Source organism: Anomaloglossus baeobatrachus, chromosome 2 (assembly GCF_048569485.1).
Source record: "Anomaloglossus baeobatrachus isolate aAnoBae1 chromosome 2, aAnoBae1.hap1, whole genome shotgun sequence".
Taxonomy (NCBI): domain Eukaryota; kingdom Metazoa; phylum Chordata; class Amphibia; order Anura; family Aromobatidae; genus Anomaloglossus; species Anomaloglossus baeobatrachus.
Window position 1 is genome coordinate 128,542,361 of NC_134354.1, and position 23,157 is coordinate 128,565,517.

At 50.8% G+C, this 23,157-nt stretch overlaps 1 protein-coding gene across 1 annotated transcript in view; it reads left to right on the top strand.

Annotated features, from left to right (window-relative positions):
• RPA1 (replication protein A1) overlaps positions 1 to 23,157 on the top strand; it is a 134,458-nt gene that overhangs the window by 2,168 nt on the left and 109,133 nt on the right. The window contains exon 3 of the mRNA XM_075335336.1: positions 12,131 to 12,209. Within this exon, the coding sequence (XP_075191451.1) occupies positions 12,131 to 12,209 (79 nt within the window). The remainder of the gene's footprint in view (positions 1 to 12,130; positions 12,210 to 23,157) is intronic.

Sequence of the window (23,157 nt, forward strand, 5' to 3'; positions counted from 1 at the left end):
GCATTAGCGATATTGTTGCGTGTGACACCGATGAGCGATTTTGTATCGTTGCAAAAACGTGCAAAATCGCTCATTGGTGACATGGAGGTCCATTCTCGATTATCGTTACTGCAGCAGTAACGATGTAGTTCGTCGCTCCTGCGGCAGCACACATCGCTCCGTATGACGCCGCAGGAACGAGGAACCTCTCCTTACCTGCCTCCTGGCCGCTATGAGGAAGGAAGGAGATGGGCGGGATGTTCCGGCTGCTCATCTCCGCCCCTCCGCTGCTATTGGTCGGCCGCTCAGTGACGTCGCTGTGACGCTGCACGGACCGCCCCCTTAGAAAGGAGGCGGTTTGCCGGTCACAGCGACGTCGCCGGGCAGGTAAGTATGTGTGACGCGTCTGCGCGATGTTCTGCGCCACGGGCAGTGATTTGCCCATGTCGCACAACAGATGGGGGCGGGTACCCACGCTAGCGATATCGGTACCGATATCGCAGCGTGTAAAGTAGCCTTTAGGCTGCTTTCACACCTCCGTTTTTTCCTGTGCGGCACAATCCGGCACTTTTCAGGAAAAACGCAACCGTTTTTTTTTTGCTGCCGGTTGCGTTTTTCGTGCATAGACTTTAATTAGTGCCGCATTGTTCCGCATGGGCTTGCGTTCCCTCCGGTTTTTGCCGCATGCGGCAGATTTAGCCGATGCGGCGGCCGGATGGAACGTTGCCTGGCACGTTTTTTTGTGCGGCAAAAAAAAAACGCATCGCGACGCGTCCGGCTGATGTGGCGCATTTTTCAATGCATGCCTATGGACGCCGGATGCGGCGTGATGCGGCAAACACCGCATCCGGCCGCCGCATGCGGTTTTTGCCACTGCGTATGCTCAGTAGCCTGCCGCAAGCGGCAAAAACCGGGCGGGCCGCATTTAAAAAACTTTTGGAAAGGATGCGGCTTTTTCGCTGCTTCCGTTGCATAGGTTTTAGAGCCAGACTGGCCGGCTCTGCACCTTCCAGATGTGTGAAAGCAGCCTTAGTGGAAATGCTACTCTGTCTCCCCACTTAAATAAAGACTGAGAGCCCAGTGCTGAAAACATCACACTGTATCCTAGAGTCTGCAAGGCAGGACCACTTTGCCCAAACAATCTTGATGCGTTAGGGGCTATCATGTGGATTGTTCTTGCCTCCTTTTTACCGTCCCACTCGCCCACCATAGCAAAGCCTATGCTGTGAGATAGATGTTGCCCCTATCCCACACTTAACAGAACCACCTTTTCCATGGACCAGGATGGATGGGATCATCTTCTGGATTAAGGTACCCACTTTATTCACAGGTCCTTCTGGTGTTGGGGGCTTCAGGCCATCTACTGGGGGAACCACCAATTCCAGAGAAGACATCTTACGTTAGACTCTGGAGCCTATGTCTCCTGCCGGTAGTGTCAATGAGGTTCAGACCCTAGACTCTCCATGCTATATACGTATCTTGATTTAGGTTCCGGTTGTACTGAGCCTAGTTACTATGCTCTTGCTCTATGCTCTTTTTACTATACCATTTTGTTCTATTGTGTGTTCTGCTACACACTCTGTCTTTTCGTCCTTCAGCCAATCACAGATGCGTGGTCTTTCCTCTTAGCTTTTAGCTCTTTTGGCAGCTCTGACCAATCTCGTACTGTGTCCTGGTGGACATTTTTCTTTTGTGCGCTTTTAGTCTCCACCCCCTTCCACGCCAGCCACAGTCATCTTTTCAATGCACGTACCACTTCATGTGTTCTTCTCATCCATTACTAGAAAGAATTTCTCTTCTTCATAGTTGAGGCCTCATACTCTTCTGGAACCAGCTAGGCTGTGCTGCTTTTGGTACACGCTGCCTCCTCCTCTCGGCCACTTCCTCCTGGCCTCTCATTCTGTTCTCTTTTGTCTTTCACTAAGGCCGATTCCAGAGAAGATCGCCAGACCTTACAGCCCCGGCTGGTGCTGCACAATGCCTGCTCCTACTATAAAGTAAAATTTTCTTATGGTCAGACCACAGCCCTCTGCTCAGGCTGCTCCAACCTGCAGACCCATGTCACCCAGGAGCCCTTCCCTTGAGTGGGCCTCTGTTCTTTCCCAGTCAGTCGCAGACGTAACCAAGTTGTCCCAACCCCTGCTTTCATTCAGCGTCTTCTGCCATTAGTACACTAACTCCCTCTGAGTTACTCAGATTTACCGGACTACCTGCACCAGCATGGTAAATCACGCAAGAGTACCAATAAGTGGACTTGTCATAGCTCTTCGTCTAGGTTAACTTCTCCCTCCACTTCTCGGCTAGTCACAGTTTTGCTTTCTTCCTCGCTGAAATGCACACTTTTCAGGAATCTGAACACTGCTCTGAATTTGAATCAGATGCCGATGTGGACCAGGCCACCAACCTGGATTCCATGCATCGAACCTGAACTTGATACATGGCTTGGTACAGTAGGTTGAAAAACTTTTTTTTTCTTCTTTTTTTTTTTTTAAGATGAGCATATGGTTGACAGTCTGGTCCACGTGGTCAGCTAGACCTTAAATATTAATGAAGTCGCTCTTCCACAAGCGGAGCAGTCAGTGTCCTATTTAAGTAAACAAGGCATTTGCACAACCTCTTTTCTGACCACAAGGAATTTGAAGAAGTGGTATCCAAGGAATGGGGGCCGTCGGATAGACTGAAACAAAGAAGTCGTATGGAAATCCTATATCTGTTCCCTTCCTACCTTCAAAAGAAGTTGACCAGATATCCAGCCAATAAATTCTCCACCCAACGCTATCCTTCCTTTCTTACTTGAAGCAGCTCTCAAAGATCCTATGGACAGGCACATCGAATCTCTGGCCTAGTCTGCCTTTGAGGCAGAGCAGTCTTCCCTATGCCCAGTATTTGCAGCCACTCAGCAGAAACCGAAGCACCCTTGCCCCAAGAGCAAACATCCCCCGTTCAGTTTTGTCAGTCTCCAGCAGGTCAAGTATTCAACGGGAAAAGTCCCTGTTATCTCAAGGATAGACCTTAGTTCAAGCCGACTCTAGATTAACGCGCTCATGGCCGACTTGGTTCCATCAGATCCAGCAGGTTCTCTTTTGTATGACTGGTTGCCACCTCCTGGAATTCCATTAAGGGTAGGCAGTCATCTCCTTACAGGACGTTTGGCTCTCTAGTCAATGACTTGAGGGTCTGAGATATCGTATTTTCCGGGTGCAAATTGGAATTTGATACCCTTCCTCCCAATCTCTCTTTACAGTCCTGTCTGACAGTTGCCATCTCTGATTCCTGGGTTTACCAACGCCTTCTGTCTGTCAAGCAGGCGTCACTGTTCCTGTTTTTACAAAGGAACGCTTCACAGGTTTTCATTCAAACCTTTTTGGTGGTACCCAAGAAAGATGGATCAGTAAATTCCATCCTAGGACTTAAGCTTCGAAACAAATGAGCTTAAAGATGGAATCCCTTAAGTCAGTAATTTCGTCCATGGAACCTGAGGAATTTCTTTAGTTCAATAAACATCTGGGACATTATCTCCATATTCCGATTTACCCGGGCCTTCAGATTTGCCACCGCTACCGCAGTAATTACAAAGGTTATGGCTGCCGTCATGACCATTCTTCAGGCAGGGGGTATCCTCATAATACACTACCTGGACGAAACTTTCATCAAGGCACTTTCGTATTCCGTGTGCCTAGAAAGTCTTCAAATACCATAGAGACTCTATCCTGCCTTAGTTGGAATGTCAACGAGTAAAGCCTGCTTTACACGTTGCAATTTCGCATACGATATCGTATGCGATTTGCAACGCCCCCATCGTATGTGTGGCACGTTCAATTTGTTGAACGTGCCGCACAAACGATTAACCCCCGTCACACGTACTTGCCTTCCATACGACCTCGATGTGGGCGGCGAACGTCCACTTCCTGGAGTGGGAGGGACGTTCGGCGTCACATCGATGTCACGCGGCAGCCGGCCAATAGAAGAGGAGGGGCGGAGCTGAGCGGGACTTAAACATCCCGCCCACCTCCTTCCTTCCGCATTACCGGCCGGGAACTGCAGGACGTAGGTAAGATCTTTTCTTCGTTCCTGGGGTGTCACACTGCAGTGTGTGCTATCCCGGGTACGATGAACAATCTGACGTACAATTCATGAGGTATGTACGACGTGCGTGCGATGAACGTTTTACCGTTCAATCGCAATCGCACGTAGCAGTTACACACTGCAATGTAACTTACGATGCCGGATGTGCGTCACTTACGACGTGACCCCCGCCGACACATCGTAAAATACATTGCAGCGTGTAAAGCGGGCTTTAGTCATCCCGGATTCTGGTTCAACATCTTGTCTGACTAGGGATGTTTATGGATACTGTCCATGCAAGAGTGTTTCTCCCAGCAGAGAGAAGATTGGCTCTCCAGCAGGGTACTCGCTTCCTCTGTTGTTCCTATATACTCCCCCCCCCCCCCCCCCCCCCCCTCCTCACCCTCACCCCCCTCCTCTGCATGAGTGCACTGGGAAAAATGGTGACTACCTTCGAATCAATTCTGTTGACACAACTTCACACCAGACCTCTCCAATTAGCTCTCCTGACCCTGTGGGACAAGTCTACTTCCTCTCTGGATCAACTGATCCATCTTTCTTCTTAAATTCAAGCTAATTGGGACAATGGATAGCAGCGTCATAATTTGGGGAGGAGTGTTTCAAGACTTAACCATTCAAGGGCGTTGGAAGACCTGTGAACTCTTTCGATTTAATATTTTGGAACTCTGAGAAATCTACCTATCCCTCCTTCATTGGCAGGAGCACTTGACGGGCTGTCATCTCTGCATACAATTCGACAATGATACTGCTGTAGCAACATCAGCATCTGGGATATACTTGTAGCCCGACTATCATGTCAGAGGTCTCCTGGATCCTGTTCTGGGTGAAGGAACACTTTCTAGTGATTTGAGCGGTTCACATCCCCGGGGTAGACAAATGAGCAACTGATTTTTTGAGCGGCAAAGATCTTTTTACGGGATAATGGTCTCTGCACCCCTCAGTGTTTAATCAGATTTGGTGATGAGGCACTCCCGACATTTAGCTGATGGTGTCCTGAATGAATAACAAAGTTCTTCAGTTCGTATCCAGAGCGCACAACTCCCTCGCCGTTGGCCAATTTTATGGTCCTAGTTCGTCCTGCCATATATCTTCTCCTTTTCCCACACCCTCCTTTTTCTGATTCTCAAAGATAATAAAAAAAGATAAAAGCGGAAGGAGTTCTAATCAAGATCTGGTTGCACAGAGCTGATCAACCTCCTCGCAGATGTTCTTTGGAAACTCCCAGATCTTCCAGACCTCCTTTCACATTTCCACCAGAAATTTCAGTATCTCAATTTAGGAGCATCCATTTAGGCCACCGTTCTCAGGTAATTCAGACCATGATAAAGGGAAGGAAGCCTTCTTCCTCACATATCTACCATGGTACTTAGATCTTAGAAGGCCTTCTTTCGCCAGGGCAAAACAATTGACATTACTCCGATGGTTTTTTTTTACCTTCATGCACTCCTAGCTTTCCCGTAGTTAGGTCTGGACTTCAGGTAGTCCCTCAGCTCGCTTGAGGACCAGGTCTGGCTGATACCATCTTAGGGTGAAAAGTTTTGTTACCTGCAATGGTCTAGAGTCCAACCTGAGAAGTTGTACATTCTTCCATTTTGTTATTCCCACCCTTGGGGACTGCTTTTGGATATGGTTGTGTTCCTCAATGAAGAGCGAGAGAAAAGATTTCGGTTACTCGCTTTAAAATCTTTCTCTGAGCCTTCATTGGGGGCACACAGCACCCACCTTATTCATAGTGTTTCTAATGTTTGATTTCTACTTTTCTGTCACTAACTGATTAGCTTCATACCAGTTAGCAGGTGTAACCGGCTGAGGATAAGTTAACTCTTTGCCTAGTGGCAGCAGCATACACCCATGGTTATGTGTCCACCAATGAAACCTCCAATTTTGTGGTGAGTACCCAAAATCTTTTTGTTAGTCGATATGCTACCGCTGATATCGCTATGTCCTCCCTCTGCCCCCTCATGCTGCCCTGGCACATTGACTGACAGTTTGCTCAGTAGCACATCTGTATTATTTTAGCAGACGTGCTTGATCAACATCTCCGACAATCAGTCAGCCAGTGCCCCAAACACATTACACTGATAGCCAAAGTCATTGATATCAGTGCGTGTGAAGAGGCTGCAGTGGTGATGCTGGTTGAGCCTTACTAATAATTCAGTAATGTCATCCCTTAGTGAGGAGAAAACCCCCTTTCTTTGTCGCTCCTTATTGGGAGACCCAGACAATTGGGGTGTATAGCTATGCCTCCGGAGGCCACACAAAGTATTACACTAAAAGTGTAAAGCCCCTCCCCTTCAGCCTATACACCCCCCGTGCTGCCACGGGCTCATCAGTTTTTATGCTTTGTGCGAAGGAGGCAGACATCCACGCATAGCTCCACAGCTTAGTCAGCAGCAGCTGCTGACTATGTCGGATGGAAGAAAAGAGGGCCCATAACAGGGCCCCCAGCATGCTCCCTTCTCACCCCACTCTTGTCGGCGGTGTTGTTAAGGTTGAGGTATCCATTGCGGGTACGGAGGCTGGAGCCCACATGCTGTTTTCCTTCCCCATCCCCCTTAGGGCTCTGGGTGAAGTGGGATCCTATCGGTCTCCAGGCACAGGAGACCGTGCTCCATCCACAGCTCCTGAGGACCCTGCTGGATAGGAGCCGAGTATCGTTCAGGGACATGGCCCTGCTACTTTGAGGTACTCTGTGTCCCCTTGGGGACCGCGCACAGCAACACTCCAGCATTGCTGGGTGTGCTAGTGCACCGGGGACCGCAGCGCTGACTGCGTTTGTGCCATTACACACTTCAGCGTCGCTGAGTGTGTTTGTGTAGGGGGACTGCCGCGCTGACCGCCGCTGCCATGGTTATCACTGCGGCGCGGCTGGGACTGTTAGTGCGCCGGGGACTTCCGCGCCGACCGCGCTTATACGGCGGCCGCGCTTATAACTCGAGTCCCCGGCTTTTTTGCGGCCTAGTCTCTTTTTCTTCCCGCCCCCAGCCCTGCCAGTCAGGGGAAGGGCGGGACGCTGTACAGCACTGCAGCACTGAGGGCTGGAGCATGCTTTGCATACTCCACCCCCCTCACTCTGCACAGTGGGGCACCAGTTCCCGCACTTTTCTGGGTCACGCCCACGGCTCCCTCCTCTCCTCAGGACGCCGGCAGCCATTCCTCTAAGCTCTGCTAACGCTGGAGAGGACAGACAAGCTCAGGGAGACCCAGGCAGGAATTCTGGTGCCCACACAACCGCTTTGCGCAGGCGGTAAGCAGCACCTGTGGTGCTGGCCCCACTAGTGCAGAAGTGTACTTATAGATTATATGATTATAGACTATACTTTACACTGTATGGTGCACTGTTGATTTTTGGCTATATACCCTCCTGTATTGCTCAGAGGAGACAACAGCATGTCGTCCACAAATAGCAAGGGTGCCAAAGCACAGACTTACTATGCTGCCTGTGCAGCATGTACGGCTATACTGCCGGCAGGTTCCACTGACCCTCATTGTGTGCAATGCTCGGCCCCTGTGGCACTTTCTCAGCCGGAGCCTCTGCTAAGGGTGGCCCAGGGAGAACCACCTGTTAACACTGTCCAGGTGACAGGGACGGAGTTTGCAGTTTTTACTGAAAGACTTTCTGAGACTATGGCTAAGATATTAGAAGCCTTGCAGTCCAGGCCGGCATCTCAAGCCATGGGCACTGTGCAATCATTGCCCCCTGGTCCCCCTCAGTTGGAACAGCAATGTCCTCCCGGGGTGTCTCATGGATCCCAGGGTGAGGTCTCTGACACGGACCGCAGCCCCAGACCGACTAAGCGAGCTCGCTATGAAATCCCCTCTACATCATCACAATGTTCAGGGTCTCAGCAAGAGGACTCTCTGTATGATGAAGCGGAGGTAGCTGATCAGGATTCTGATCCTGAAGCCGCTCTCAACCTTGATACTCCTGATGGGGACGCCATAGTGAATGATCTTATTGCGTCCATCAATGAAATGTTGAATATTTCTCCCTCAGCTCCTCCAGTGGAGGAGTCAGCTTCTCAGCAGGAGAAATTCCGTTTCAGGTTTCCCAAGCGTACAAAGAGTATGTTTCTAGACCACTCTGACTTCAGAGAGGCAGTCCAGAAACACCGATCTTGTCCAGATAAGCGTTTTTCCAAGCGCCTTAAGGATACACGTTACCCTTTCCCCCCTGACGTGGTCAAGGGCTGGACTCAGTGTCCCAAGGTGGATCCTCCAATCTCCAGACTGGCGGCTAGATCCATAGTTGCAGTGGAAGATGGGGCTTCACTCAAGGATGCCACTGACAGACAGATGGAGCTCTGGTTGAAATCCATCTATGAAGCTATCGGCGCGTCTTTTGCTCCAGCATTCGCAGCCGTATGGGCACTCCAAGCTATCTCAGCTGGTCAGGCGCAAATTGACGCACTCACATGTACGTCTGCGCCGCAGGTGGCGTCCATAACCTCTCAAACGTCGGCATTTGCGTCCTACGCTAATAATGCTGTCCTGGACTCTGCGAGCCGTACGGCGGTTGCAGCCGCCAATTCGGTGGCAATACGCAGGGCCTTGTGGCTGCGGGAATGGAAGGCAGATTCGGCTTCCAAAAAGTGCTTAACTGGATTGCCATTTTCTGGCGACCGTTTGTTTGGTGAGAGATTGGATGAAATCATCAAACAATCCAAGGGAAAGGAAACATCCTTACCCCAGGCCAAACCAAAAACACCCCAACAGAGGAGGGGACAGTCGAGGTTTCGGTCCTTTCGGGGTGCGGGCAGGTCCCAATTCTCCTCGTCCAAAAGGCCTCAGAAGGATCAGAGGAACTCCGACGCATGGCGGTCTAAATCACGCCCTAAAAAGACCGCCGGAGGTGCCGCTAACAAGGCGGCTTCCTCATGACTTACGGCCTCCTCACACCGCATCCTCGGTCGGTGGCAGGCTCTCCCGCTTTTGCGACACCTGGCTGCCACAAGTAAAAGACCGTTGGGTGAGAGACATTTTGTCTCACGGTTACAGGATAGAGTTCAGCTCTTGTCCTCCGACTCGATTCTTCAGAACATCTCCGCCTCCCGAGCGAGCCGAGGCTCTTCTGCAGGCGGTGGGCATTCTGAAGGCAGAAGGAGTGGTGGTCCCAGTTCCTTTTCAGCAACAGGGTCACGGTTTCTACTCCAACCTGTTTGTGGTTCCAAAGAAGGACGGGTCCTTCCGTCCTGTTTTGGACCTAAAACTGCTCAACAAACACGTAAGGACCAGGCGGTTCCGGATGGAATCCCTCCGCTCCGTCATCGCCTCAATGTCCCAAGGAGATTTCCTAGCATCGATCGATATCAAGGATGCTTATCTCCACGTACCGATTGCTCCAGAGCATCAGCGCTTCTTGCGCTTCGCCATAGGAGACGAACACCTTCAGTTCGCGGCACTGCCGTTCGGCCTGGCGACAGCCCCAAGGGTTTTCACCAAGGTCATGGCTACAGTAGTTGCGGTCCTCCACTCTCAGGGTCACTCACTGATACCGTACTTAGACGATCTGCTGGTCAAGGCACCCTCTCAAGAGGCATGCCAACACAGCCTCAACGTTACTCTGGAGATTCTCCAGAGTTTCGGGTGGATCATCAATTTTCCAAAGTCAAATCTGACACCGGTCCAATCACTGACATATCTGGGCATGGAGTTTCATACTCTTCCAGCCCACCTCATTATCGAAGGGGAAATCCTTCCTACCCCCATCTTGGGCGGTGGTCACGACGGACGCGAGTCTGTCAGGGTGGGGAGCAGTTTTTCTACACCACAGGGCTCAGGGTACGTGGACTCAGCAAGAGTCCTCACTTCAGATCAATGTTCTGGAGATCAGGGCAGTGTATCTTGCCCTAAAAGCGTTCCAGCAGTGGCTGGAAGGCAAGCAGATCCGCATTCAGTCGGACAACTCCACAGCGGTGGCTTACATCAACCACCAAGGTGGGACACGCAGTCGGCAAGCCTTCCAGGAAGTCCGGCGGATTCTGCTGTGGGTGGAAGCCACAGCATCCACCATATCCGCAGTTCACATCCCGGGCGTAGAAAACTGGGAAGCAGACTTTCTCAGTCGCCAGGGCATGGACGCAGGGGAATGGTCCCTTCACCCGGACGTGTTTCAGGAGATCTGTTGCCGCTGGGGGATGCCGGACGTCGACCTCATGGCGTCACGGCACAACAACAAGGTCCCAACATTCATGGCTCGATCTCAAGATCACAGAGCTCTGGCGGCAGACGCCTTAGTTCAGGATTGGTCGCAGTTTCAACTTCCTTATGTGTTTCCTCCTCTGGCACTGTTGCCCAGAGTGTTACGCAAGATCAGGGCCGACTGCCGCCGCGCCATCATCGTCGCTCCAGACTGGCCGAGGAGGTCGTGGTACCCGGATCTGTGGCATCTCGCGGTCGGCCAACCGTGGGCACTGCCAGACCGACCAGATTTGCTGTCTCAAGGGCCGTTTTTCCATCTGAATTCTGCGGCCCTCAACCTGACTGTGTGGCCATTGAGTCCTGGATCCTAGCGTCTTCAGGATTATCTCAAGAGGTCATTGCCACTATGAGACAGGCTAGGAAACCAACGTCCGCCAAGATCTACCACAGGACGTGGAAAATATTCCTGTCATGGTGCTCTGCTCAGGGGTTTTCTCCCTGGCCATTTGCCTTGCCCACTTTTCTGTCCTTTCTTCAATCCGGATTGGAAAAGGGTTTGTCGCTAGGCTCCCTTAAGGGACAAGTCTCTGCGCTCTCTGTGTTTTTTCAGAAGCGCCTGGCCAGACTCCCACAGGTACGCACGTTCCTGCAAGGGGTTTGTCACATCGTCCCTCCTTACAAGCGTCCGTTAGAACCCTGGGATCTGAACAGGGTGCTGATGGTTCTTCAGAAACCACCGTTCGAGCCAATGAGGGATATTTCGCTCGCACGCCTTTCGCAGAAAGTGGTTTTTCTAGTAGCAGTCACCTCACTTCGGAGAATGTCTGAGTTGGCAGCGTTATCATGCAAAGCTCCTTTCCTGGTGTTTCACCAGGACAAGGTGGTTCTGCGTCCGGTTCCGGAATTCCTCCCTAAGGTGGTATCCCCTTTTCATCTCAATCAGGACATCTCCTTACCCTCGTTTTGTCCTCATCCAGTTCACCAATGTGAAAAGGATTTGCACTTGTTAGATCTGGTGAGAGCACTCAGACTCTACATTTCTCGTACGGCGCCCCTGCGCCGCTCGGATGCACTCTTTGTCCTTGTTGCTGGCCAGCGTAAAGGGACACAAGCTTCCAAATCCACCCTGGCTCGGTGGATCAAGGAACCAATTCTCGAAGCTTACCGTTCCTCGGGGCTTCCGGTTCCCTCAGGACTGAAGGCCCATTCTACCAGGGCTGTGGGAGCGTCCTGGGCCTTGCGACACCAGGCTACGGCTCAGCAGGTGTGTCAGGCAGCTACCTGGTCGAGCCTGCACACTTTCACGAAACACTATCAGGTGCATACCTATGCTTCGGCAGATGCCAGCCTAGGTAGGCAAGTCCTTCAGGCGGCGGTTGCCCACCTGTAGGACGGAGCCGTTACGGCTCTATTATGAGGTATTATCTACCCACCCAGGGACTGCTTTTGGACGTCCCAATTGTCTGGGTCTCCCAATAAGGAGCGACAAAGAAGAAGGGAATTTTGTTTACTTACCGTAAATTCCTTTTCTTCTAGCTCCAATTGGGAGACCCAGCACCCGCCCCTGTTTTTGTATACACATGTTGTTCATGTTAAATGGTTTCAGTTCTCCGATATTCCTTCGGATTGAATTTACTTTAAACCAGTTTATAATTTTTTCCTCCTTCTGGCTTTTGCACCAAAACTGATGAGCCCGTGGCAGCACGGGGGGTGTATAGGCTGAAGGGGAGGGGCTTTACACTTTTAGTGTAATACTTTGTGTGGCCTCCGGAGGCATAGCTATACACCCCAATTGTCTGGGTCTCCCAATTGGAGCTAGAAGAAAAGGAATTTACGGTAAGTAAACAAAATTCCCTTCTTTTAATTACCATATAAGAGTAGCCAATAATTGATCACCATGTGACATAAAACCTTTTTGTTTTAGAATACACGTCCAATCAGTACAGCTAATGGTCCTCCTCGTTACCGACTGCTGATGAGCGATGGATTAAATACTCTTTCCTGTAGGTATTTATTAATGTTTGTTTTTTAAAGTGTATATACAGTGTGTCCACCCATATCCTGTCCACCACCATTAACTTGAGAACGGCGACCGATATAGGCATAGAAGTGGTGTCTAGGTATAGTAAAGTAGCCATGCGTTACGCAGTGAAACCATCTATAGCGCCACCTGGTGGAAAACAACGAAGTTAGCTTTTTTATCTTGAAAACAGAACGAGAGAGAGAGAAAAAAGTGAACTAAAAAATTGTAGGGCATCATCAATTCAATATGAATCGACACCTTGCATACAGAAATGCTATGATATGAAACCCATGACCAAACCCCCCCACCCGAAAACATTCAATGCTGGTCACGCATATGGCGCTCATTTAACTTTGATGCTCAAAGTGGCCACCGTCAGCTGCAATGCACATCTGGACTCTGGACAGCATACTGTATCTTGCTGCACGTTTGTGCAATATGGTAGGTGACACGTTTGCACAAGCATCTGTGATACGTCATCGTAGGTCCTGCAATGTTGGTGGAGGGGTCGCATACACCTGTTGTTTGATGTGACCTCACAGAAAGAAGTCCAATGGGGTCAGGTCAGGTGAGCGTGGAGGCCACTCCACGAAGCCACCATACCCAATGACTTGTAGGAAGGTCTCCATGAGGTATCGCTTCACGTCCGCAGCCTTGTGAGTTTTACACGTTCTAATCATAGCATTTCTGTATGCAAGGTGTCGATTTGTATTGAATTGATGATGCCCTACAACTTTGTAATTCACTTATTTTCTCTCTCGTTACGTTTTCAAGATAAAAATGCTAACTCCGTTGTTTTCCACCAGGTGGCGCTATAGGTGGTTTCATTGCGTAGCGCATGGCTACTTTACTATACCTAGACACCACTTCTATGCCTATAGCTGCCGCCGTCCTTAAGTTAATGGCGGTGGACACTATATAGTTGTCATAGCCGTTGCACGATTTTTCTTTAAGTACAGATGTTTAGGTATGGATTGAGTTCATTCACATGGGAGGGAAAATCTATCACAAATCTGCATGTATAATCTGCCAATATCACCTGCACCAAAAAACTGACACAGTGGCCTCAGAAGAATCTGTGATTCCCAAATTATGACAGTATGGGGGTGAGCGGTCACATGACCACATGTATACATTTTGTGTAAACGTGGCCATGTGCGGCTAGTCTCATTCAGCTTCTCTCACTTCTCCTATTGATAGAGGCCTGGCGAGCCTAGTCGGCACATTACCGCAATCATGCTTATCGCATACATGGGCTCACTTCACTGCCCACAGACATCGGGAATTTAGGGAAATCACGAAAGTGTGAACTTTGCACACTGCCACAATTCAGCAGTGTTTTGTGGCCCGACAACCCCTTTAAAATATCACCCACCTGCCTGGTACTTTATACTGATGGGAATTTTGTATGTGGGAGTCAAAATTGGCAGAAATATTCTGACTCCGTTGGACAAGTATTTTTATTAAGTTTAGAAATGTTATAAGTTAATTTCATGTCTCAATCTATGACCCTTATGCTCGGTTCACACATAGCGACGCAGCAGCGATCACGACGGGCGACCTGACCTTATCAGGATCGCTGCTGTGTCGTTACATGGTCGCTGGTGAGCTGTCAAACAAGCAGATCTCACCAGCGACCAGTGACCAGCCCCCAGCCAGCAGCGACGGGTGGAAGCGATGCTGCGCTTGGTAACTAGGGCTTGGTTACCCGATATTTACATTGGTTACCAACGCACACCGCTTAGCGCTGGCTCCCTGCACGCCAGAGTACACATCGGGTTAATAAGCAAACCATTGCTTCTTTACCTGATGTGTACTCTGGTGTGCAGGGAGCCGGCAGCCCAGGCAGCATGAGAGCGGCGGACACTGGTAACGAAGGTAAATATCGGGTATCCAAGGAAAGGGCTTTCCTTGGTTACCCGATGTTTACCTTGGTTACAGCTTACCGCAGCTGCCAGAAGCTGGCTCCCTGCTCGCTTCAGTTCGTTGCTCTCTCACTGTCACATACAGTGATGTGTGCTTCACAGCGGGAGAGCGACGAGCAAAAAATGAAGCAGGACATTCAGCAACGAGCGGCGACCTCACAGCAGGGGCCAGGTCGTTGCTGGATGTCACACACAGCGACGGGACGTCGCTGCTACGTCACAGAAAATGGTGACGTAGCAGCGACGTCGTTGTCGCTGTGTGTGTCACCACCTTTAGTTATGTGAAGTGCTATGGAATCAGTAGCGCTATATAAGTTAATAAATATTATCAAAACACAAGAAAGCAGGGGACTATTTTACCAGAGTCACTTTATTACTATTTTCCATTTCTGAAGCCATTGAACTGTGGCATAACAGAGGATATGAAGTGACAATGCTTCTATACCAACTTCCCAGCCCTCGTGGGTCTGAACTTGGTGGTTTACTGAGGACATTGGGGTGATTCACAAAGATTGAAATATATACCAAATTTATTAAAGGGGTTGTACAGGGGAATAACTGTGTTTTCTGCCATAGTCACCCGCTGTCATCCCCATGGATTTAGCGCAGTCCGCCCCTTGGTTTGTAGCGGTCCTGGAAGTGCTGAGGCCTGTGATTGGCTCACAACAGAACAGCGCAATACCATAGAAATATTTGGGGCAGTGCTGTTTTAGGCTGTGTGCTCACGTTTCGTTTTATGTGCAGAAAATCTGCACATAATAAAGCATGTTTTTGGAGCTGAAAAAACACTTTTTTTTTTATTGCGTTCGTGTGTTTTTCCACTTTTTTTTTTTTAAGCGTTTTGTGCTTTTTGTAATCATGGCGAACACAGGGATTCAGGCGCTGTACCCCTGCGCTTGCCGCCAGGTTTCCACCTGATGTTATAGCTGGGAGCAGTCTCTTTGCTTGGAGCAGTGCCTGCGCTGCTTCCAGCAGTTTAACCCCCTGAATGCTGCAATCACAGCATTTAGAAGGCAGGAAGAGAGATCTCTTACTGCTCTCTGGTGATCGGGTCCCTGGAATGCGATCACAGGGACCCAATTGCTGCCATAGTAACCCTGGGTCGTCACCATGACGACTCCAGGTTACTGAGCTATGGAGAGCCTCACATCATGCTGTATGCACAGTGTGTGAGGCAAAGTAATATAATATAATGCCCTGTAGAGATAAAGCATTGCAGGGGATTATAGAAACGCAGGAAATAAGCGCAGAAACGATTGACATGCCGCTTCTGTTTTCAGCAACAAAATCTGCAAGGAATAAAGAAGCAGCGTGTGCACAGCAAGTCACCATTCTCATAGACATTGCTGGGATGCTTTTTCCTTGCTTTTATTCATTAAAAAAAAAGGAAAAACACATGATAAAAGCAATGTGGGCATAAGGTCGTAATCACCGCACACTGCAGCCGATCTAAAGGCCACGTCTCACTAAGCAACATCGCTAGCAACATCGCTGCTGAGGCACGACTTTTGTGACGTAGCAGCGATGTTGCTGTGTGTGACATCCAGCAACAACCTGGCCCCTGCTGTGAGGTCGCCGGTTGTTGCTGAATGTCCTGGACCATTTTTTAGTTGTTGCTCTCCCGCTGTGAAGCACAGATCGCTGTGTGTGACAGCGACAGAGCAACAACTGAATGTGCAGGGAGCCGGCTTCTGCGGACGCTGGTAACCAATGTAAATATTGGGTAACCAAGGAGCCCTTTCCTTGGTTACCCGTTATTTACCTTCGTTACCAGCATCAGCCGCTCTCACGCTGGCAGTGCCGGCTCCCTGCTGCCTGCACACATAGCCAGACTACACATCGGGTAATTAACCCGATGTGTACTCTGGCTAGGAGTGCAGGGAGCCAGCGCTAAGCGGTGTGCGCTGGTAACCAAGGTATATATCGGGTTGGTTACCCGATATTTACCTTAGTTACCAAGCGCAGCATCGCTTCCACGCGTCGCTGGGGGCTGGTCACTGGTTGCTGGTGAGATCTGCCTGTTTGACAGCTCACCAGCAACCAGTGTAGCGACGCTCCAGCGATCCCTGCCAGGTCAGGTTGCTGGTGGGATCGCTGGAGCGTTGCTTAGTGTGACGGTACCTTAAGGCCAAAGTGGTTGAGAGATAAGGAAATAGTGGGGCCATCGGTCAGTGCTGGATCCAAAGGGGTGACAGCGTTTTAGTATGACAGATTATGTTCAGAGAATCCTTGTCCCTGGACAATATTCCTTTTAGCGCAGAAAGCAGAGGATTGCACCTCCATGAATATTGTGCTCCTTTCGGCTGTGCATGTACCTGTCAGATATCTACGACCGCTGTGAGCTGGAGTAGATTCTAATATAATGTACACCACCTTGTAAGGTATACTTCCCATATTATCTGAGCCACCGTGCTTTTAAGAAAAAGCAACGACCTGGCATTAAATGGCAGGATTTCCATCCTCATGTGAACCCATGTTTTATAAAACATAATACTTAAATTAGAGGTTTGTTGCACGTTGAGAATACTGAGAGTGCTGACAGCATACAGTGGTTACATAGTAGTGATCATGGTAAGGCTGCTTTCTTTTTCGCTCCTAATTGGGAGACCCAGACAATTGGGTGTATAGCTACTGCCTCCGGAGGCCGCACAAAGTACTACACTTAAAAGTGTAAGGCCCCTCCCCTTCTGGCTATACACCCTCCCGTGGGAGCACGGGTCCCTCAGTTTTTTGCTTTGTGCGAAGGAGGTCAGACACGCACGCATAGCTCCACTGTTTAGTCAGCAGCAGCTGCTGACTATGTCGGATGGAAGAAAAGAGGGCCCATACAGGGTCCCCAGCATGCTCCCTTCTCACCCCACTTTCTGTCGGCGGTGTTTGTTAAGGTTGAGGTACCCATTGCGGGTACGGAGGCTGGAGCCCACATGCTGATTCCTTCTCCATCCCCATTAGGGCTCTGGCTGAAGTGGGATTTTACCGGTCTCCAGGCACTGAGACCGTGCTCCATCCGCAGCCCCTGGAGAAGCCGCTGGATATGGAGCTGAGTATCGTCAGGGACAGGGCCCTGCTCCGTCAAGGTACTCTGTGTCCCCGTGCATACGCGCGCACACCGCAGCATTGCTGGGTGTGTTAGTGCGCCGGGGACATCAGCGCTGCTGCGCTTGTGCCATTTCCTCACTACAGCTCAGCTGAGTGGGTAGACTAGGGCGAACGGTCGCGCCAGGCCGCTGGGGTCAGTCGCACTGCGACACTGCTGTGACTTGTGGTGCGCCGGGGACTTCCGCGCTGGCCGTGCATATATCACGGCCGCGCTTATTACTACAGTCCCCGGCTTTTGCGGCCTAGTTTGTCTCGTTCCCGCCTCCGCACCTGCCAGTCAGGAGGAGGGCGGGACGCTGTATAGAGCATCAGCGCTGAGGGCTGGAGTCTTTTTTACATACTCCAGCCCTCACACTAGGCACAGGGGGACGCAGTTTCCCGCACTTTTGTTTGGGCACGCCCACGGTCCGCCCCTCTGCACACAACGCCGGCAGCCATTCCTGCCTGCACGCTGAGCTGCAGAGGGAAGACTGGGAGACCCAGACACGGGATTCTGCGGCCTCATACCCGCTGTTCAGCGGGCGGTAAGCAGCCCTCAAGGGCTCACCCCCACTTGTGCCGTTTGTGTACTTGGTATTTTGTGTTTGCAAATACTTTGCACTGTGCGGTCGCTGGTGTTTTTCTCGGCTATATACCCTCCTAGATTACAAGGAGGCAACAGCATGTCGTCCGCAAAACGCAAGGGTGCCAAGGCACAGACGTTATATGCTGCCTGTACCGCATGTGGGGCTGCTCTACCGGCAGGTTCCGCTGACCCCCATTGTGTGCAGTGCTCGGCCCCTGTGACACTTGCACAGCCGGGGCCTCTGCTAGACGTGACCCAGGGGGTACCACCTGTGAATGCTGTCCAGGTGACAGGAACAGAGTTTGCAGCTTTTGCTGACAGATTGTCTATGACTATGTCTAAAATTCTTGAAACATTACAGTCTAGACCAGTTACTCAGACCATGGACACTGTTGAATCATTGCTCCCTGGTCCCCCTCAGCTGGAACACTTCTGTGCTCCAGGGGTGTCACACGCACCCCAGGGTGACGACTCTGACTCGGACGACAGTCCCAGACAACCTAAACGGGCTCGCTATGAGGGGCCCTCAACTTCGTCTCAATGGTCAGGATCCCAGCGGGATGAATCTATGTGTGATGAGGCGGATGTAACTGATCAGGATTCTGATCCTGGGACCGCTCTCAATCTAGATACACCGGATGGTGACGCCATAGTGAATGATCTTATAGCGTCCATCAATAAGATGTTAGATATTTCTCCGCCAGCTCCTTCTGCGGAGGAGTCAGCTTCACAGCATGAGAAATTCCATTTCAGATATCCCAAGCGTAAATTAAGCTCTTTTCTGGACCACACTGACTTTAGAGACGCAATCCAGAAACACCACGCTTATCCTGATAAGCGGTTTTCCAAAAGGCTTAAAGATACACGCTATCCTTTCCCCCCTGACGTTGTCAAGGGCTGGACCCAGTGTCCCAAGGTGGATCCTCCAATCTCCAGGCTTGCGGCTAGATCCTTAGTTGCAGTAGAAGATGGAGCGGCACTTAAAGATGCCACCGATAGACAGATGGAGCTCTGGTTGAAATCCATCTATGAAGCTATTGGAGCGTCGTTGGCGCCAGCATTCGCAGCCGTATGGGCACTCCAAGCTATTTCAGCTGGTCTTACACAGATTGACACGGTCACACGTACATCTGCTCCGCAGGTGGCACCATTGACCTCTCAGATGTCTGCATTCGCGTCTTACGCGATTAATGCTGTCCTAGACTCTACGAGCCGTACGGCGGTGGCGTCAGCCAACTCCGTGGTTTTACGCAGAGCCCTGTGGTTGAGAGAATGGAAGGCAGATTCTGCTTCCAAGAAGTGCTTAACCAGTTTGCCTTTTTCTCGTGACCGACTGTTTGGTGAGCGTTTGGATGAAATCATTAAACACTCCAAGGGTAAGGATTCATCCTTACCTCAACACAGACAAAACAAACCCCAACAAAGGAGGGGTCAGTCTAGTTTTCGGTCCTTTCGAGGCTCAGGTAGGTCCCAATTCTCCTCGTCCAAGAGGACTCAAAAGGATCAGAGAGGCTCAGATTCTTGGCGGACTCAATCACGCCCAAAAAAGCCAGCAGGAAGAACCGTTACCAAGACTGCTTCCTCATGACTCTCAGTCTCCTCTTTCCGCATCCTCGGTCGGTGGCAGGCTCTCCCGCTTTGGCGACATTTGGCTGTCACAGGTCAAAGACCGTTGGGTGAGGGACATTCTGTCTCACGGGTACAGGATAGAGTTCAGCTCTCGTCCTCCAACTCGTTTCTTCAGAACTTCTCCACCGCCCGACCGGGCCGACGCTCTGCTGCAGGCGGTGGCCGCTCTAAAGGCGGAAGGCGTGGTGACTTCTGTTCCTCTTCAAGAACAAGGTCACGGTTTTTACTCCAATTTGTTTGTGGTACCAAAAAAGGACGGATCGTTTCGTCCCGTCCTGGATCTAAAGTTGCTCAACAAACACGTAAAAACCAGGAGATTCCGGATGGAATCTCTCCGCTCCGTCATCGCCTCAATGTCTCAAGGAGATTTCCTAGCATCAATAGACATCAAAGATGCTTATCTCCACGTGCCGATTGCGCCAGAGCATCAGCGTTTTCTACGCTTCGTTATAGGAAGCGAACACCTGCAGTTCGTAGCGCTACCTTTCGGGCTGGCAACAGCCCCTCGGGTCTTCACCAAGGTCATGGCAGCAGTAGTAGCAGTCCTGCACTCGCAGGGTCACTCTGTGATCCCGTATCTGGACGATCTACTGATAAAGGCACCCTCTCAAGAGGCATGCCAACACAGTCTGAACGTGGCACTGAAGACTCTCCAGAGGTTCGGGTGGATTATCAACTTTTCAAAGTCAAATCTAACCCCGACCCAATCACTAACATATCTTGGCATGGAGTTTCATACTCTCTCAGCGATAGTGAAACTTCCACTGGACAAGCAGTGCTCGCTGCAGACAGGGGTGCAATCTCTCCTTCAGAGCCAGTCGCACTTCTTGAGGCGCCTCATGCATTTCCTAGGGAAAATGGTGGCAGCAATGGAAGCGGTCCCTTTCGCGCAGTTTCATCTGCGCCCCCTACAATGGGACATTCTCCGCCAATGGGACGGGAAATCGACGTCCCTCGACAGAGACGTCTCCCTCTCTCAGACAGCCAAGGACTCTCTCCGGTGGTGGCTTCTTCCCACCTCATTGTCAACAGGAAGGTCGTTTCTACCCCCATCCTGGGCGGTGGTCACGACAGATGCGAGCCTATCAGGGTGGGGAGCAGTGTTTCTTCACCACAGGGCTCAGGGTACGTGGACTCAGAAAGAGTCCACCCTTCAGATCAATGTTCTGGAAATCAGAGCAGTCTATCTTGCCCTGCGAGCCTTCCAACAGTGGCTGGAAGGCAAGCAGATCCGGATTCAGTCGGACAATTCCACAGCGGTGGCGTACATCAACCACCAAGGGGGAACACGCAGTCGGCAAGCCTTCCAGGAAGTCCGGCGGATTCTAACGTGGGTGGAGAACACAGCATCCACCATATCCGCAGTTCACATCCCAGGCGTGGAAAACTGGGAAGCAGACTTTCTCAGTCGCCAGGGCATGGACGCAGGGGAATGGTCCCTCCACCCGGACGTGTTTCAGGAGATCTGTCGCCGCTGGGGGACGCCGGACGTCGACCTGATGGCGTCACGGCACAACAACAAAGCTCCGGTTTTCATGGCACGGTCTCACGATCACCGAGCTCTGGCGGCAGACGCCCTAGTTCAAGATTGGTCGCAGTTCCGGCTACCTTATGTTTTCCCACCTCTGGCATTGTTGCCCAGAGTGCTCCGCAAAATCAGGTCCGACTGCCGCCGCGCCATTCTCGTCGCTCCAGACTGGCCAAGGAGGTCGTGGTACCCGGATCTGTGGCATCTCACGGTAGGCCAACCGTGGGCGCTACCAGACCGTCCAGACTTGCTGTCTCAAGGGCCGTTTTTCCATCTGAATTCTGCGGCCCTGAACCTGACTGTGTGGCCATTGAGTCCTGGATCCTAGGGACCTCAGGTTTATCTCATGAAGTTGTTGCCACCATGAGACAGGCTAGGAAACCATCCTCCGCCAAAATCTACCACAGGACGTGGAAGATATTCCTATCGTGGTGCTCTGCTCAGGGAGTTTCTCCCTGGCCATTTGCATTGCCTATTTTTCTTTCCTTCCTGCAGTCGGGGTTGGAAAAAGGTTTGTCGCTTAGCTCTCTTAAAGGTCAAGTCTCCGCGCTATCCGTATTTTTTCAGAAACGCCTAGCGCGACTTCCTAAAGTACGCACGTTCATGCAAGGGGTTTGTCATATTGTCCCCCCTTACAAGCGGCCATTGGAACCCTGGGATCTGAACAAGGTTCTAATTGCTCTCCAGAAGCCGCCTTTCGAGCCTATGAAAGAGATTTCCTTTTCTCGGCTTTCTTAGAAAGTGGCTTTTCTAGTGGCGGTCACGTCTCTTCGGAGAGTGTCAGAGCTGGCGGCGTTATCTTGCAAATCTCCCTTCCTGGTGTTTCACCAAGACAAGGTAGTTCTGCGTCCAATTCCAGAGTTTCTTCCCAAGGTGGTATCTTCCTTTCATCTCAATCAGGATATCACTTTACCATCTTTGTGTCCGCATCCAGTTCACCAATTTGAAAAGGGTTTACATCTGTTGGACCTGGTGAGGGCACTCAGGATCTACATTTCCCGCACGGCGCCTCTGCGCCGTTCGGATGCACTCTTTATCCTGGTCGCTGGTCAGCATAAAGGGTCGCAAGCTTCCAAATCCACCCTTGCGCGGTGGATCAAGGAACCAATTCTTCACGCCTACCGTTCTGCTGGGCTTCCGATTCCTTCTGGACTGAAGGCCCATTCTACCAGAGCCGTAGGTGCGTCCTGGGCATTACGGCATCAGGCTACGGCTCAGCGGGTGTGCCAGGCGGCTACCTGGTCGAGTCTGCACACTTTTACCAAGCATTATCAGGTGCATACCTACGCTTCGGCAGATGCCAGCCTAGGTAGACAAGTCCTTCAGGCGGCGGTGGCCCACCTGTAAGAAAGGGCTGCTTGACAGCCCTATCACGAGGTACTCTTTTACCCACCCAGGGACTGCTTTTGGACGTCCCAATTGTCTGGGTCTCCCAATTAGGAGCGAAAAAGAAGGGAATTTTGTTTACTTACCGTAAATTCCTTTTCTTCTAGCTCCAATTGGGAGACCCAGCACCCGCCCTGTTTTTCTTAGGGTATTGGTTTTTCGGGTGCACATGTTGTTCATGTTGATAAGTTCTGTTCTCCGATATTGTCTATCGGATTGAATTTGTTTTTGAAACAGTTATTGGCTTTCCTCCTTCTTGCTTTTGCACTAAAACTGAGGGACCCGTGCTCCCACGGGAGGGTGTATAGCCAGAAGGGGAGGGGCCTTACACTTTTAAGTGTAGTACTTTGTGCGGCCTCCGGAGGCAGTAGCTATACACCCAATTGTCTGGGTCTCCCAATTGGAGCTAGAAGAAAAGGAATTTACGGTAAGTAAACAAAATTCCCTTCTTCACACTGTTTTTTTAACATGCGTCATGAACGTTTTTTTGCTGCAAAAGCGGATCCTGCTTTTACAGCAAAAAAATGCATGCAAACGCATGTGTTATTTTGCAGGATCCTGTCACTTTAAGTTTATGGGCGGGCATTGGAGTCATGTGATCGGGAGTGAAGGGAACTGAACGTGAAAGACTGGGAGCCGGCTTCTGACAGCTGTGGAGGCTCGTAACCAAGGTAAACATCGGGTAACTTGCTTGGATACCCGATATTTACATTGGTTACAAGCGTCTGCAGCTGCTAGGAGCCGGCTGCCTGCTCCCTTCACACGTAAACATCGGGTAACTAAGACCGCGGTTACC